This window comes from Chaetura pelagica, unplaced genomic scaffold (genome assembly GCF_000747805.2).
Source record: "Chaetura pelagica isolate M959 unplaced genomic scaffold, ChaPel_1.0 scaffold55, whole genome shotgun sequence".
Classification (NCBI taxonomy): Eukaryota; Metazoa; Chordata; class Aves; order Apodiformes; family Apodidae; genus Chaetura; species Chaetura pelagica.
Genome location: NW_009953571.1, coordinates 5,171,025 through 5,187,486, shown reverse-complemented (window position 1 = coordinate 5,187,486; position 16,462 = coordinate 5,171,025). Strand labels below are relative to the sequence as shown.

At 41.7% G+C, this 16,462-nt stretch overlaps 1 protein-coding gene across 1 annotated transcript in view; it reads left to right on the top strand.

The window, feature by feature from the left end:
• The window catches only part of RPAP1 (RNA polymerase II associated protein 1), a 37,404-nt gene extending 22,570 nt beyond the window's left edge, over positions 1-14,834 (top strand). Inside the window, exons 14-24 of the mRNA XM_009999572.1 lie at positions 846-1,003; positions 2,305-2,484; positions 3,253-3,448; positions 5,312-5,421; positions 6,958-7,153; positions 8,040-8,189; positions 8,628-8,770; positions 9,987-10,791; positions 12,846-13,022; positions 13,622-13,678; positions 14,416-14,834. Of these exons, the coding sequence (XP_009997874.1) occupies positions 846-1,003; positions 2,305-2,484; positions 3,253-3,448; positions 5,312-5,421; positions 6,958-7,153; positions 8,040-8,189; positions 8,628-8,770; positions 9,987-10,791; positions 12,846-13,022; positions 13,622-13,678; positions 14,416-14,571 (2,328 nt within the window). The 3' untranslated portion in view covers positions 14,572-14,834. The remainder of the gene's footprint in view (positions 1-845; positions 1,004-2,304; positions 2,485-3,252; positions 3,449-5,311; positions 5,422-6,957; positions 7,154-8,039; positions 8,190-8,627; positions 8,771-9,986; positions 10,792-12,845; positions 13,023-13,621; positions 13,679-14,415) is intronic.
• The last annotated feature ends 1,628 nt before the right edge of the window (positions 14,835-16,462 follow it).

Genomic DNA, 16,462 nt, shown 5'->3' with positions numbered 1-16,462 from the left:
TTCCCTACAAAATGTCTCTAAAACATTTGAATTTTAAATTATCTATAATATGTCCTTGTGTTGTGAAAAAGAAATCATTACCTCATCTGTTTAGACAGCACACACAAGCTTTTGTGTGTGGGAGAGGCAAAGAGAAGCTTTTTTTTAATGGCTAAGTAAAAATACCCCGTTGTGAGGGAGTATAGAAATTATTTCTAAAGAGCTGCAAGTGAGTCATGTTATGCTTAATTCAATACTAAAGTAACCTCAGATCATTTTCAAGGCATCAAAATTCTATGATCTTATAAAAGTAATAGGCAGGAAATACCCTTTTCATAAAATAAGTACAGAATCATTGGAAGATTGAGGTTGTAGGACCTCTGAAAGCCATTTAGTGTTTTTCATAATGTGTATCTTTACCTGTAATCATGACTAATAGAGTTCTATTTCTGGCTACTTAAAGAAGGATAATTATATATATTTTGAAAATCAATTAAATGCAGTGGAGAGCATCCAAAACAAGAGTGTGTGTGTGCACTAGGCAAACCTCCATCAGAAGGTACTGAGGTGTAGTTGATTTATTTTAAGAATGGATTAGGTAACACCTAGGCATCCCTTCCAGCAATATTTCTCTCTTAATAGCCATTGACTATCTATTGATCATTCTTAGTATGCTTCTTAAGATTGCACAAGATAAAGACAGATTTGAGCAGTGCAAGAGGAGGTTAGAATGAGCTGAATTTGAAGTCAGCAGCTCTTCTGGAGTGTCGGAGTAATGAGGGAATGATGGGTGCAACTAACTGTTCTCTTATCCCTTTGTCTTTTTTGTTGTTTATTCTTTTATTTTTTGTTTGATTGATTTTTAGCTTAACAAATTTGAAATGAAGAGTCGGTTAAGTCGATTTATAGCTGAAGACCCACTGGATTTACTCCTGCCAGGTGAAGAAGCCATCAGGCTGAGCACCGAAGCCTTCCGGCTGTGGGCTGTGGCAGCTGGCTATGGCCAGGCCTGTGATCTCTACAGGTACAGCCCAAAGCTGGAGAAATGGGGGTGGAGGGCACAACAGAGAAAATGGACAGCTTGTTTCAGAGTGGCAAATATAGGGATCTCCAGGCTCAGTCTCTGCTCCCTTCAGGGAATCTTATCTGTCTTTCTCTGGCCTCCTGCAGTAAAACTCAGTTTCTGAAGGTATTTGTGTTGAGTATTGTCTTTTTTCTGCTTGTTCTTTTTCTGTGTTTAAGCACTAGGATTTAGTTATTTCTTCTCTGTCCCATGGGAATGACCTTAACTTTATAGGGCTGCATCTTTTTCCTCCTGAAGGCATGAATAGTCTGTGCTTGTGTGACATCAAGACACATAGTTTGCAGCACACCTAGGATTGAATCTGATGATCTAATGACAGTCTGTGGGCAGCAGTCACCAGCCTGCATGCAAAGTGAGACAGACAAACTCTGTATCCTCCATCTGCTTTCAGTTCAGTACAAGTTCTTGCGCTTGACCATCAAAGTCTGCATGGAGATAAGTCTCACCTATGTCAAGCATTGAATCTTTTTCCTGTAATTGCACTGATTTGGAAGCACAAATATGGCTATAGAGTTGTTCTAGAGAGGAGTAAAAAGGAGGACAGTATTAAGTTTCAGAAGGGAGAATCTCTCTCCACAACAGCATTTTGTGTTCTGCAGCCCGATCACATGTTCTGGTTAAGAAAGAGTAAAAACTGTGTATGATTTTTTTTTTTTTTAGCACAGTAAATAATCTTGTGGAAAGAGAAACAGCAGAAAATGCCTTGAATTTACATGGTTGTAACTGCATGTACTTTGAGAATTTGAGAACTAGGGAAACAGGAATAAAAGTTTTTTCCAAGAGATTATTTTCAGAATGCTTGGAGGCAGAGTATATGGTGGGTCTCATTCAGGTGAATTTGGAATGACATTCTTCCTTTTTTTCCATGTCTGTTTATTATTTTGGTGATAGTAATACTTCTCATAATCTCATTTTATCAATCTTTGTATGTGATGGGAGGGTGCAAAGAAGATGATCGCAGTGGTGGGAAGTTAATGTACAAGAAGCAATGGGTACAAGTGGAAATAGAGGGAATTTCACTTCAGTGTAAGAGAAGAAATGTTACTGTGATGGTGATCAAATACTGGAGCAGGTTGCACAGGAATATGGTGGACACTCTGTCCATGAAGATATGCAGAATCCAACTGGATGTGTTCCTTGGCAAACTTGCTCTAGCTGACCTGGCTTGTGCAGGGAGTTGAACTATAGATGTTCTCCAGATACCCCTTCCAACATAATCTATTCTGTGATTCATGCCTTAGGGATCTCTACCCTGTGCTGGTGAGGATACTGCAGTCGCTGCCTGAGTTGCCTCATGCTTGCCAAGGGAAGAGCCCCATGGCTGAGCTGTCTGTCCAGCGAGCTGCGGCAGTGGTCACTCTGCTGACGGGCGTGACGCAGACAGCGGGCTGCGCAGCAGAGCTGCAGGCCAGGCTGAGCAGGTAGGCTCATTCTCTCACCAGTTCTGTGCCTGGGAGAGGCTGGTGTCCTGTCTTCACTCTAGTTGGTTTGGAGACCTGCCTGTCGCCTTTTTTCTTTATTTTGCATGATTTACTCTCCCATATGCAAATCCCTGCATGGTGAGGTGTGTTCCCTCTGACACAAGGTCGGCAGGAGTGTCTAGTCTGACAGCTGTGTACCTGCTAGCCTGGTAAGAGGCAAGAGTAAAAATCTGTTCACCTATGGGGCAGAAGGGCAGTGTTGGCCAAAGACCCTGCTGAAACAAGCTAGGAAGTTCCTTTGTGCTTTCCTTTGGGGAAAAGAAGGTAAACTTCCTGAGATTTGGAGGAAAGAACCTCTCTGCAGAGACCAGAATGGGTCGGGATTAAGAGTTTGTTGCTTTTGAAAGACAGCAAAGCAGTAGGATTTGCTAACGACACAGTTACTTTTTCTAGTGAAAAGCAAGAAACTGTAACTAAAGCCAGATAGCACAGTAGTGTGTCCAGTGAAACTGCAGCATAGCTCAAGGATAGAGTAGTGAAGGTGAAGAAACCTCAGCTTTCCTGATTAGGTTGTGCATTCATCTTTCTGCCTAAATTGATTTGGGCTGGTGTGCTGAAATGTGCAAAGACTTTTTTCCCCAACTAGCTGTCATTGAGTATTGCATGCAATTGGAAATCTTGATATTAAAAATGATAATTTAGAGAGACAGTTGTTTCTGAGATGTATTCTCTATCCTGGGTCATTTTTCCATTGTGTTTCAGTAACAGCTCAGAAGATGGTGAACAGATTCCCCCTCCTCCAGTAGTGTGGAATCAAGTATCAGGCTTACGGCCCTTCCTTGAGACCAATCTGAGAAAATTCCTGAAGGAGATATCCCAGACAGAAACCTGGCAAACTCTTCAGCCTCTGACCACAACTTATTTGATCTACCTGGGAGTTTATTACAGTGCTTGCAGCCAACAGGTAAGGCCTGAAAATTCAGGATGTCTTTTCATCTCACCAGCATCAGCCTGTGTATTACCTCTGAAAACTTGAACTTACAGGCAATGCTGAAAAAGAAAGATGTTGAGGCATCTAGCTGAAGACTAGATTTTGTTTACCCCTGCTTATAGCTAGGCTATATGGCATTTAGGGTCAAGTAAGTCTGCTTATCCTTCACATTAGCAGTGCTAAATATCACTGTCTTCCTTTCCTGTCCTTTCTTCCTTTGGGCTCAGAGTCACAATCAAGGTATGTGGTAGTGCTGTGACCATACTGATCTACTGCAGAGGTCCAAAGCATGAAATAAATGTGACATAACTTGGCAATCCTTTCTCCCTGTTCCACGTGTTTGCATTTGCTGTGGTCAGAGCTCACATGTGGACAGCTGCACTGCAACAATGTGGTTGGAAGATTGAGTGTTGAGGGTCATGCCATATGAACTTTGGATAGGAAACAATAAATTTGCTGCGTCTCTGACATTCAAAGTCAATTTCTGTAACCCAAATACAGTTTTAGTATGTGACTGTTTTTTAAAGTGAGTTTTTTGAAGGTGACACATCAGTGTGATGCTGTTGAAGAATAATGTCTTGTAGTTTAGAATATGAATCTTTAAGGTAGCTAAAGGTAAATGCAAGTTTCCTCTTTACTGCCCACGTGGCATGCCTGAATTCTGACCTGGAAGAGCTGTCTACACAAAATAATTTAAGTCCTTGAACTATGATGTAAGATTTTTTTTATCTCCACTTAAAAAGAAGTTCCATCATCTTATCTGTGGTTAAAAAAAATAAAATAGCACATCAGAATGGACTAGTGCAAAAAAACCCCAACCAAACAACGTGTATAGTAACTAGATCAGTATATACTGGAACCGTCTTGGAATATTTTTGTTAGACTACTAACAACAAAGGGTTAACATCTTTGTGTAGATTGTACTGATTTCTGGAGGGGGATCTCACGTGGCAAAAATTAGATTTTATGTTCTAGAAATTATTATTTCTGTATAGTAAAGCAGCATTCTGACGAAGGGAAAGAACATTAAAATTTGTCAGCATGTTCCTTCAACTTGGAATATTGCTTACTAGGGTTGGAAGAATTGGAATGGTTCTCTAAAAGCCACAGATCCTCTTCTGTCAGTGTTCAACCACAGTCATGCTTCAATGGGTAGGTCAATCACATTTTATACAGTTGCTTTTTTTTTTATATATATTTTTTTTTGAGACACTTTTGGTGCCAGTCTGCTTTCTCAAGGCAGCTCTCATCACCTTTGTGTCATCTTCAAGTTGAATGAACAGATCAGCATGTAGAAGGTATGGGGAGGAGGGTTTAGCCACTGAGGGCAAGTTTTCCGTTAGAGGAATCTTGATCCCAAGGATCCCATACCTTACTTCCAGCTAATTAAGAAAGCCCTGTGAGGCATTTTCATAGAATAATAGAATGTATAGAGTTGGAAGGGGCTTCTAAAGGTCATCTAGTTCAACCCCCTTACAATAAGCAGGAACATTTCCAGCTAAACCATCAGAGCCCAATCAAGCCTGATCTTGAATGTCTCCAGGGATGGGGCCTCCATCACCTTTCTAGGCAACCTGTTCCAGTGATCCATCACCTTCATATTAAAGAACTTTTTCCTTTTTTAATGGGTGTGAGAACACCTTGACATGCCAGCTCTGATTGTCCACACTACCAGCACTGAGGTCAGCTGTAACCTAGAGCAGTGCCACTATGGAGATGATGTCGTCTGGCAATAAGATAATTAACACAGAGAAAGCAATTAAATCAACCTGGATTGCCCTCACTGGAATGCCTTCATTCACCATCTTTTCCTGTCTTTCTCCATGTATTCTGCAGCCATCAGTCAATCCAGTTGACTGCTTAGAGGAGCTTGAACATTTGACATCTGTGGTGCTGCAGCCCCTTCTCAGCCACCCAGCCATACACAGCATGTGGGACTTACTCAGGTAGAGTAATTTCACCATTAAGATGTTGTTGCTGGACGCTAAGGGAGCTTTGAATCTTCTTTGGTTTCCCAGGTTTAAAAAAAAAACAGTAACATCAATTTGAGTCTCTCTTACATTGGGGAGGTGAGTGTTTGTGTATGTACCATTCATGTGATACGTGTAATGCTGCTTATATAAAATAATTTAAACTAGACTCTAACCTTTAAGCTCCTGCAGAACTTGTCTAAGGCTTTGAAAGCCCTTGCAGGAAAACAAAAGGCCAGATACCAAACAGTTCCTTCAGATTTTTTAATAACAAGCTGTGTCTCTGGCTCTGGGAACTGTTCAGCACTGTCTTTCTGCTGTAGAGGAAGCCTCCCTGCTAGCCTGTGATCAATGCTTTGGAGAGGGGGAAAGTAGTCAGGGAGACATCTTGCTGCTTCTGAGAACATTTGATGTAAAGCCCCTTGAAATCTTTGGTTTTATGTTTTATTTGAGTGGTCACCAAACAATTTGGCCCATGCTCTTTCCTGACTGAGAACTGATGTCTGAAGCTCTTAGCACCAAATTTCCAGCAGAAGGGGATTTCCTGCCTATCCTTGAGTTCTGAAAAAATAGGTTTGGTCAGGCTGTGAAAGCACATCAGCAAGAATTCTCCTAGGCTGTTCTTAACACTGGCTGGTAAAAATGAAGAGTCAGCTCGTCTCTGCCTAGTGTCTTGGCCATCTTGTCTAAATGTTCTGATCAGATGAGGTACTCTATGAGCCCAGATGTGTTCACACATCTCCTTACGTGGTAACGCCAGTGCAAAGAAGAGCAAGGCATTTAAAGAATTAGTTCTTTGTCATAGAGTAATTACATAGATCTTTGATGTGATTTGCCCTGCTGCCCCATTACTGTTGAGCAACGTGCTTGTGGACACTTCCATGTGGTGGTCTTGCCTGCACAGATGTATGTCTAGTGTGGGCTATGGAAGCACTGCAGGTAAGAAAAGTAGTTTTACCTGCAGAGAGTGAGCACACCCACCATGAGCAGTATGCACAGTTGTATGCATGTACATTGAAGCTGGATTCTTACTAAAAAGACTTAAAAAAATACATGTTTCATGAATAATGAGGGACAGGATTTTTGCAAGGTCAATTTTAGATATAAGCGGACTTTTTGGCTTTGCCTGCCAGCTTATTATTGAAATGTCTTGAGTGGGTGGACAGCTTTCTTAGGCTGGTTTACGTATGTACATGGGGAAAGGTGCATTTATTTTTATTTTTTTTTACTCTAAGGCCCAGTACTTTCAAATGTTTGGCATCAGAGATGCGTCACTGCATCAGTGTTTCCGCATGTCATGCACAGCTTACCTGAAGATTCAAACTCACAACATTTCACTGGCCTCTGTGGTGATGGTGCTTACTTAACCAACTGTGATGCTAGGTTTTTCTGTGCACATTCATTGGGGCTTTCATTTTACTGCAATGTGTGGCACAGTTCAAACAGTAACATTCTTCAATGGTACGAGTGCTTTTGACTTGACTTCTCCTCTCTCTTTATCTCTTCACACAGGCCATGCTCTGCTTTGTGCAACCCTCTGTCCTGTTCCCCAGCACCAGAATCCATCTCCAGCATTAGATCTCTGAGTTGCACTGGTGGCAAACCTCCTCTGAGCCTGGTTGGCTCCCAGTCACCTTTTCCCTTCCTTACTGCCCTCCTGTTTCTCGTGGATAGCATCACTCATATTCACAAAGGCCTGACTAGCAAGGTGAGAATAGACTTTTCCACTGTAAGTTTTAGGTGAATGATGGTGAGGGAGAGGGTAAAGTTTGTATCTTCCCAGGCGTAAGAGTGATTTTAGTAGGTCTGTTAAAAAGGAATAGTGTATTTTTATTAAAAATATCAAAGTACTATCAAGAGAAATACATCATTTTCAGAACAGGTGGGACAAAGATCTGAAAAGTGTCTTGTGTTTGAATTCCAATATCCAATTGACACTGGGAAGCTGGAATGACGAATGATGATGTGTAAAAGGTGGCTTTATCAAGAATGTTGGGAAGGGTTAAGTAACTGTTATTTGGCTAACCAAAACAAATAACTGAATGTCAGAGGAGGAAAGGGATAGTTGAAGCATGTATAACAAGGAAAAATGAGATAAAATTAAACAGAACAAGTGCTACAGCAGCTGCAGAGTTTTCTTCCCAATTCTAGTTGTCCTGAATTTTTAGAGTGAGTGTGTCATGGAAGACTGCACACTCTGAAGAGGAAATGGCAGAGCCCTAGAGAGTTGGAATACCTAGCATACACTTTCTCAAAGCCTTCCTCTGTCAACTTACATGAAACATGAGCAGGAATATCTGTCTAGATGAGAAAAACAAGCCACTGGCTGGTCTTCTGCCTTACAAAGTACTATGCAAAATGTAGGCAGTGACAGTTGGTTACCTGCAGTGGGAATGGTCATAATGGATGCAGGTGAGCCCTGAGGCAGAAAAGCAGATATTTATCAGGCTATTTTTAAATATCCCATTTGGAGTAACCAACAGGATTTCTCCTACGAGAAGATAGGGCTATGCCTTGGGGAGAGCTATGCTTTATTTTCCTCCAAGCACAAACTTTATTAGTAGTATTTGTCTCCACTTCTGATTCCTTTATAGTACAGCTCTGTGCTGGGCTTCAGAGGCTTGAAGGATTATCTGCATCAAAGCTGGCAGACTGGACCTCCTTGTGTAACTCCCTCATCTGCGTGGATCCTGCGCCATGAATATCACCTGCAGTACTTTGTGTTAGCGCTGGCTCGGAAAATGGTATTGTTGTCAGTCCTTTCATTTCCTCTCACCAAGGGATTGACTTTACCCTGACCTTCCCAACTCAGTGTGCCAGACAGGCAACTGCTCTGTACCCATTTTCTACCTTACTTGGGTCTGGTGACACTTCAGCTGTCTTTCATGCCCCATTACAGTTACCGATGTGGGGATTTAGATCCAAAATACTTTAGGTGGCAAAATTGTATTTCTGGGGCTAAAGTGAGAACGAAGCTTTCAAATGTGCTGCTAAGCAGAGGTCTGACTGTCTAAGACAATTAGGGAAAGCAGAAAGGACTTGGTAATGCTGACAGTTCTTACAGTCTGCCTCTGTCTCTCACTTTCCAGTGAGATATGTCGTGGTTGACCCTGCTGTCCTTGTTGATTGCCTCGTTGACAAATGATATAGTGCTTTTATCTGTTGTTTTGTTCCCTGTACAGGCAGGCACTTGTCCAGATTACACCCAGCATGCCTCACTCCATCACTCAGTTGCCATGGCATTGCTAAGCCGGCTGTTGCCAGGGGGTGAGCATGTGGCTTACGAGGTCTTGAGAGATCTTGCCTTTAATCCACAGTTTCTTCCGTAAGCTTTGTATTTTTTCGTTCTGTAGTCTGATACATGGGAAAACATAGGAAAACTGGAAAAGCACATGATGACACTGCAATTTTGTAATGATTTTTGGCCTTTGATAGGGCCTGTAGTCAGATTCTAGTTACTCACTGGCATATTCTCCAGTTGTGGAGCCTTCTAATCAAGCCATCAGTGTGGCTGCAGATTTCTCTCCAATGTACCAATGTTGAGAAATGTGACCAGTTTCTTTTGATCTCCTCTGTGGCAAGAGTCCTGTAATTCCTGATAGAGCTGATTCTTACTAAGGCCCAGCATCTGCTGTCTTACACAAATTTTTGCTGTTTGACAACTGTGATGTCTTCAGCTTTGCACTGAAACAAAAAATTAATATCTCAAATGTGAAGCCTCCTATGTCTGGCCAAGAAAATGATAGTTTATCTTGTTCATAACCATCTTTAAAATTTGCCATGGTGCATTGCTGTAGAAGGTTGGACCAAGGTGCTGCAAGAAGGTACTGTAGTTTTCCAGAAAGGAGGGAAGTTTGTGAGTGGGTTTGTTTGGGTGGGTTTTTTGTTTTGTTGGGGTTGTTGTGGGTTGTAGGGTTTGTTTGTTCTGTTTGTTTTTTCCTCCACAAACACCTTCTATAGAGCTACCATTTTGTGAGAATTTGGCAAGTAATCTGAGACCATGGTCAGTCTCTGGTCTGAGATCATGGCACATGGATTTGACAAACATACCCCCCCAGTTTTTAAGTACTAGTCTGTATAGTTCCTCTGACCTTGCCACTGCCAGCTGCAAAGCTATTATTTTGAGAATTGCCTTAATTATTCATGTAGGCTTTATACCCTATGCAGTATTTCATCTCAACACCCTGACAGCTGTGTTGGTAATTAGACTGCCTCTCTGGACAAGGGCTTGTAGCCTCCACACCAAACTGCTGGCCTCACTGTTGCCAGCTCCAAATGTAGTGCTGTGAATTCCCTGTAAATAGGCAGATGCTTTACAGACACTTAGTATTATCATAGCTGAATTCTGGAGTAAGTGTTGCAAGTGCTGGGGATATACTACTCTTCCTGGTCCAGGAAGATTGTAGAGATGAATTTCTGTGGTGGTTGGTTTGTTTGGTGCTTGGTTTTTTTGTTGATTTTTTGTTTGTTTGTTGTTGTTTGGTTGGTTTTCTGTTTGTTTTTCTTTTTTTCTTCAACTGATGTTTGTCTTTATCTTACAGTGAAGGGAAGGCTGGAGGGCCAGAAGCAGCTGACTTCTCTGATATCCTGCATCTGGGTACCAGTGCCAAACTGGCACAACCTGGCTCTGCGGCAGCAGTTTTTTCAAAAGCTACTCGTGGTGCCCTGCTGAGAGAATCATACCAGAATCTGCCTTCTATCCGCTCCTGCTACCTTTCTCATTTTGTCCACTTGCAGCCTACCCTTACACGTTCCCAGGCATCCTACCAAGGACAGAATTACCTCATCCAGTCAATGCTGCTTCCTGAGGTTAAAGGGCCCATCCTGCCATCAGACTGGCCATTCTTTCCGCTTATCAGCCTCTACAACAAAGTGACTAAGGCAGAGACACATGGGGCTGTCCTTAACTCTCTCTCACCTGATCTCATCAACACTGTGACCTGGAACCTGCAGTGGGTCTTGTTGCTGGAGACCTGGCGTGCTAAAACCCTTCAGAGCATCCCTACTGCTGCCAAACTTGCACGGCTTATGTGTGTCTTCCTCACAGGCAGTGACCTCTTTCTGGAAGCACCAATCCACCGCTACACAGCTGCCCTTCTCTCTGTGTATTGCCAACCCAAGCCATTGGACTCCCTGAACTTGGATGCTCCTCTCCCTGGTTTGGCATCCTTCCACGATCTCTATATAAGCCTTCTGGAGCAGTTTGAAGGTGTTTCCTTTGGAGATCCACTCTTTGGAGTCTTTGTTCTTCTACCTCTACAGAAGCGTTTCAGCGTTAATCTGCGTCTCTCTGTTTTTGGGGAGCACACGAGTATCCTGCGAGCACTGGGAGTGCCACTTCAGCAGGTAATCTTGCTTTATGATTGCCTGTCACTGCATATTTCTGGGTTACTGGGCTCTTGCCTCTGTATCTCCAGCCTTGATTTGGGCATTCTCTCAGTGCTGCTTCTCCTTCCTCATCCCTCCTTGTCCAGTAGAATAATCATACTTTCTTTGGTTAGGAGCTTTTCATTGTCTCTGAAGAAAGTCCAGTGCATGGAATATAAAACAGAATAGGAATGGAGAGCAATGTTCTTTTGATCTAGGGCTGACAGCAGTGTATACATGTTTTTGTTATTTTTCTTTTTTTTTAAAAAAAAAGAAGTATGATTGATTGTACCTCTGAAGAGTGGGCACCAGCCTCTATAGGTGCAGGCTTTGTCACATGATGATTTTCAGAAGTCTGTTAAACTATGTTTTGAGAGCAGATAGTGTGTATATGTGAGAGACAGGAGCTCTGAAAATGTTCAGTCTTCAGTAGAAACTGTCCCATACCCTGCTTGGTCTAATGATTGAAACCATCCCTCTAATTTATGGCCTGTATGTATGAAGGGCTAATTTGCACCCTAAGTTCCTCTGCCGTCAATTACCTTTCCCTTAAATAAGTATTTTCTGATCTTGGAGAGAACTTTTTCCTTGCCCAGTGAATGGATAGTCACTTTCTCTCTCAACCGTGTTTCCACGTTTAGTTATGCTGGAGTTGTGCTTTGCTGGGTAATTCAGCATTAAAACTCATGCTGTTCAAGTGCAGGACTTCATCTCTTTTGAATGAGCAGAGCAGAAGAGATGGAATTTATCTGGCTTTAAGCTGACAGACAATACCTGATCTAGCCAAAATGCTTGCTAATAAAGAGAACCTTTCAAAATTTCTTTTCCAAACAACTGTTTACCTGAGACCAGTGCTTTTCATTTTGTGGTTGCAGCACTTATGACTGTAGTAGCCCTGTGGCCTGTTTTCCTATATCATGGCCAGATGAGCCTTTGTTTCTTAAGAAATGTAAGCCAATATATTCTGGCCTGCTTCTTTTGGTAAGTTCTCTGTTGTATTGATGTTCCCAGTAGACCTTCCCTGTCTTCTTCAGTTCAGGTTCCACAAATGTATGTAGCAACAGAGCTGAACACCATATTCCTGATGAAAACCTTGATTCTGTGTCTTATCTTGATCCTTCAACACTAGAGCCCTATACCCCCAGTCAGAATGTGGCATATTACAGTGGTGAACATTTCAAAGCAGATTGTTCTTTGTGTGCTTAGAAGTTTTTAAAATGGCAAATGTTTTGAATAATGGTTTTGTTGGAGTGCTGCTTGAAAACAAACTTTGTTTTGGAAAAATTGAGCAAGATCACTTGAGATGCTGTTGTTTGTTTGGGTTTTTTCCCCTTTTGTCTTGAGTTAAAAATACCCTGGTGGACAGTAGGAATGCCCTAGAAGGCAGACTGCTTTTTGAATTGAGTAAAATCAATGATTGTCTTTAATTTTGTGGAGAAGAACCTCCAAAGTAAAATAAGTAATTTTAGCCCTAGAGAACTTACCTCAAAATTGACAAGAAAAAAAATCTGACTTCTGGAGAGGGGAGAAGCAAACAAAACCATGTTGTTACTAAAAGCTTTTCTAACCTATTTTTTGAAGCCAGACAGTGAAATTGGAAAATGTTGGAAATTTCTCTTATCAACATTAACTCTGGCACATAGATATTCTTTCCTTTTCTGGCTAAATGCATGGGTCAGTGTAAGTGCTTCTGGTACATTTGTGGAATGTGGTGCTGTTGAAAGCACTCTGTCTCCTCACCTTGAAACATTTCTTCTTACCTGTGCCAAAAAGCAACTGCAGTCATTTAACCAGTGAAACATCTCTCCATAAAGCTGAAGAAGTCTTGAGGATGCTTTCTCAAAGGCTTGTCATGTTAGTCATGTGGGCAGTAACAGCTCTGCTCCAAATGGTGGTGGTGCCACCGAGGTGCATTTTGTTACAGAGGAGCACATGCAGGAACAGCTGGGGAATGACACCTTAAAGTAATGAACCCCTCGGTACTTAGACCCTGACAAAAATTGTGATGTTGCCTTTGGGTGGGTTTTTTTCAGTTTCCTGTGCCTCTTGAGCGATACACTTCCCCTCCTGAGGACAACCTGAACCTCCTGCGACTCTACTTCCGAACGCTGGTCACTGGTGCCCTGCGCCACACCTGGTGCCCTGTTCTTTATGTGGTGGCTGTAGCTCATGTGAACAGTTTTATTTTCTCCCAATACAGCACGACACAGGTAGGTCCTGGGTAGCAGAGCCTCAGGGCTAGAAGCTTTGGGTTTTGCAGCTGCTCTTCTGCAGGGTCCTGTATGGTTTGTGGTGAATCGCTGGCACTGGGCTTGAAAACAAGAGATCATAAGAAAATATTTGGAGGGCTGGGCAGAAGTTTAAGAATCCACATGTGAGATTCAGGCAGCAGCTCTTTATCATTATACCCTAATTAATGGTAGCAAATCCTGCAGAAACTTTTGAAGTCAGCAGCTTTGTGGGCTATAGTATGGCAGGGAAGAATGAAGCAGAGAGGATGAGGGAGCTGATCAGGCAGAGAGAGCATGTAATAGATTTGGCCTTTGCCTGGGGAAATCTTGAGGTGCATAGTACTCTGTCCTTTCACCTTGCATGAATAACCAAGTAGAAGCCCTCCCATGAGCTCAGGGCATCTAGCACGGGTTATTTGCACTAGCGCTTCATCTCTGGTCTACAGTTGTACCTCAAAGTTGAGAAGTCAGCTGAGATTCAGTTCAGGGGATGAAGGAGAGAGGCAGGATCCAAGTGGTAGTCAAAGGACAAAGGTAACATTGCACCATATCAAGTGAAGTTTGTGTTTTGCTCCCAGGATGCTGATGCTGCTCGGAAAAGCATGCTGCGGAAGACATGGCTGTTGGTGGATGAGGTAGGATCTGTGAGGTTCAGTCTGTGCCACTTGGACTTAAGTTTTTCAGACATGGGGTCTTACAGATTTACCTTTGGCTTTTGAAACTTGCATTTAATTACCTTGCTAATTTGAGAATGAGAGGAGATCTTGACCTGTGGTGGCTATAAATACTGTTACGCAGTTCTTGTAGTGATTGAACTCAAAGCACTGAGCCCATTGGAACCCAGATAATCTCCTGTACTCTATTTCCGTGCCTCTTCCCAAGCAGCATTGTATCTGGACGGTGGGATTATATCTGGTCCTAGAGGGATGATTCTAGCACAACTATGAAATAGGTGGCCAGCAGTGATCTCCCTTAACTCTTAGTTGGATGCTTCACTCAAAAAGAACAAAACAGATGTAAGGTTTCTCATTTTCTCAGGGACCTTGCCAAAGCGTGACAGAGCTGGGTCATTTGGCCTTTTGTGTTTAGTCTCCAGAGTAAATTCTTAGATCTCACTCAAAACCACATTTGGCCTTGTGGCAAGAAGTCATTGTGAAGGGTTGTTTAGGAGACAGTGGAAATCTCATGCAAATCAAAAGTGATTCTGTTTTTTTTGAGAAACCTTTTGTAGCTCTTCTATTGAAGATGATAAAATTAAGTTGGGCATGGTGGAATTTTACTAGCTGGTACATTGCTAGGTTGTGTTGGAGAAAGGGTGGGAAAGATTAGATTCTTTTCAGACATCTTTAATGGCTGTTGTTTCTTTCTTCAGACTTTGAAAAAGCACCTACTCTACTACAGACTCCTGAATGCAGAGAGTCCTTTGGGATTTGACCTTTATGAGCAGCTCCCTCCCATGCGACTGAAGTACTTGCAGCTGGTGACACAGAAGGGAAACAAGGAGCATGCACCAGCTCTAGTCTCATAGAAAACACTTGTTCAAGAAGAGGGCCAAGGGAAAGAATGGAAGAGCTCACTTTATGCTTTACTGATAAAAGTGTGTGCACTTCAGACAGTTTCAGTCTTACTTGGACACTTGGTGTCTTTGCAAAGTGAAGCACTGGTAGAGTTATTCTAGCCATGCAGAGCAATACACATCTCAAGAAATGGCAATATATGTGTGTGGCCTCTCTGTGGTGAATGCTGGAGCATTTTCCTTCATCCTCTTTCAGGTTGTTCTGCTTCTTCCCAGAGAAGGTGAGAATGTGTCTGAGAGGCACCAGACTGTTGAATAAACTGGAAATGAAAAAGCAACTTTATTCAGTCAGGCCTGAAACTGTGAGGTTCTCAAGATGATGTCTGTCTTTTCCAGATCTTTCCCTTGCATTTTTTTGTACCTTGAGCTTTAAATTGTCCTTTTTCATGCTATCCTCTGCAAATATAATTACAATACAGCAGGGAAAAAGCTGATCCTGAGAGGTTTTTTTAAATATATACATTATATATATATATATATTTTATATATATATCAATTTTTTCCAGGACAATGTTCTGTGTACACAGTCACACAATATGTTGTGTCGGACTTCTAAGAAATAATAGTTCCTAGTGTAGTATTACAAACACTGGATATCCTCCCTTGGCTGTCATTTGGATAGTCAATAAACAGATTTCTCCCTGAATATGTTTACATGTGTAAAAAGATTAAAAAAAAAAAGAAGTAGGGCAGGATGCATGGCAGTAGGTTAAAAAAGGGGGAAGTGAGAGGAAAAAAAAAAGTATTTTCTTGTTTATCTGCTTGCCTTCTTGAGAAGGGGGGGCATGTAATTTACATTTTGAAGTGGAGTTCCTAAGCTTAAATCTAATTTAAAAAATTTCTAATTTGATCCTGCTTTACATCCAAATTCTGTATTACATCCTTAGACATAAGAGTTGCAAATATATTGCCCTAAAAGCCACATTGAAAGTGCCAGGTCAAGTCCAGAATTTACCCTAGGTGGGATCTCACAAGAAAATATCATCCAATAATTTTTGCAGAACTAAGATCACTCCAGCAGGGTTTTGTTTAGAGAACTTACTTTTATGAAGAAAACTTCTTGAAGTTATTTCTTTTGTTGTTATGAATAAATTCCTCTGGAAGGTGATGGTCTTGCCTAGTCTGAAGACCTAAGCTTCTCTATTTACCTCTCAAATGGGCCAAGCCAAGAAACCAAGCCTGTATTGATCTTGCCCCAGTCAATGTCCCTGATAAGAGTGCAAAACACTGTTAACAGGCCAGCTTCAGCCAGTAACTTTATGGCTGTGGTAGGATCTTTGCATTGGCAGTTTTCTAAGTGTAACAGCCTCCCTCAGATTGCCAGAAAATACACCATTTAATCTTTTCCCCCCCTTATTTCAGATAGAATGTGAGTATAATTGATGCTTTATTTGATTATTTTTTTTATTCCTTCTGTTGCAGCTTTTGATCTGTTAATTTTTTAAGAAGTACTTGATGTGATAAAGGGTTTAATCAAAGGCAATCAGGTTTCTAGTGTATCTAGATGGTGAGAGCCCAGCTGTTGTCTTTTCAAAACCAATGGATGGTAAAATTTAAGGACTCCTAGCTGCCCATTTCAGAGCAGCCTTCATCAAGGACTTTGCCTTTCACTTTTTAGACCCCTAGTTTTAAAAACTTTTCCAGTCCTTTGTGCAATGTTGAGTTTTGTAAGGTGTACAGGGTGTAAATAAATACTTGGTTAGTTCTGCAGGTTTTGTATTTTATTCATTAAGAGAATGCTGTCCTTTATTTAAATCTTTCTCCAGTTTGGATAGTTCTGTTTGCAATTTATCAATATCATGGGAATGCTGCTGCTGTGAGCAAACACACTGAGTTTTGGAAC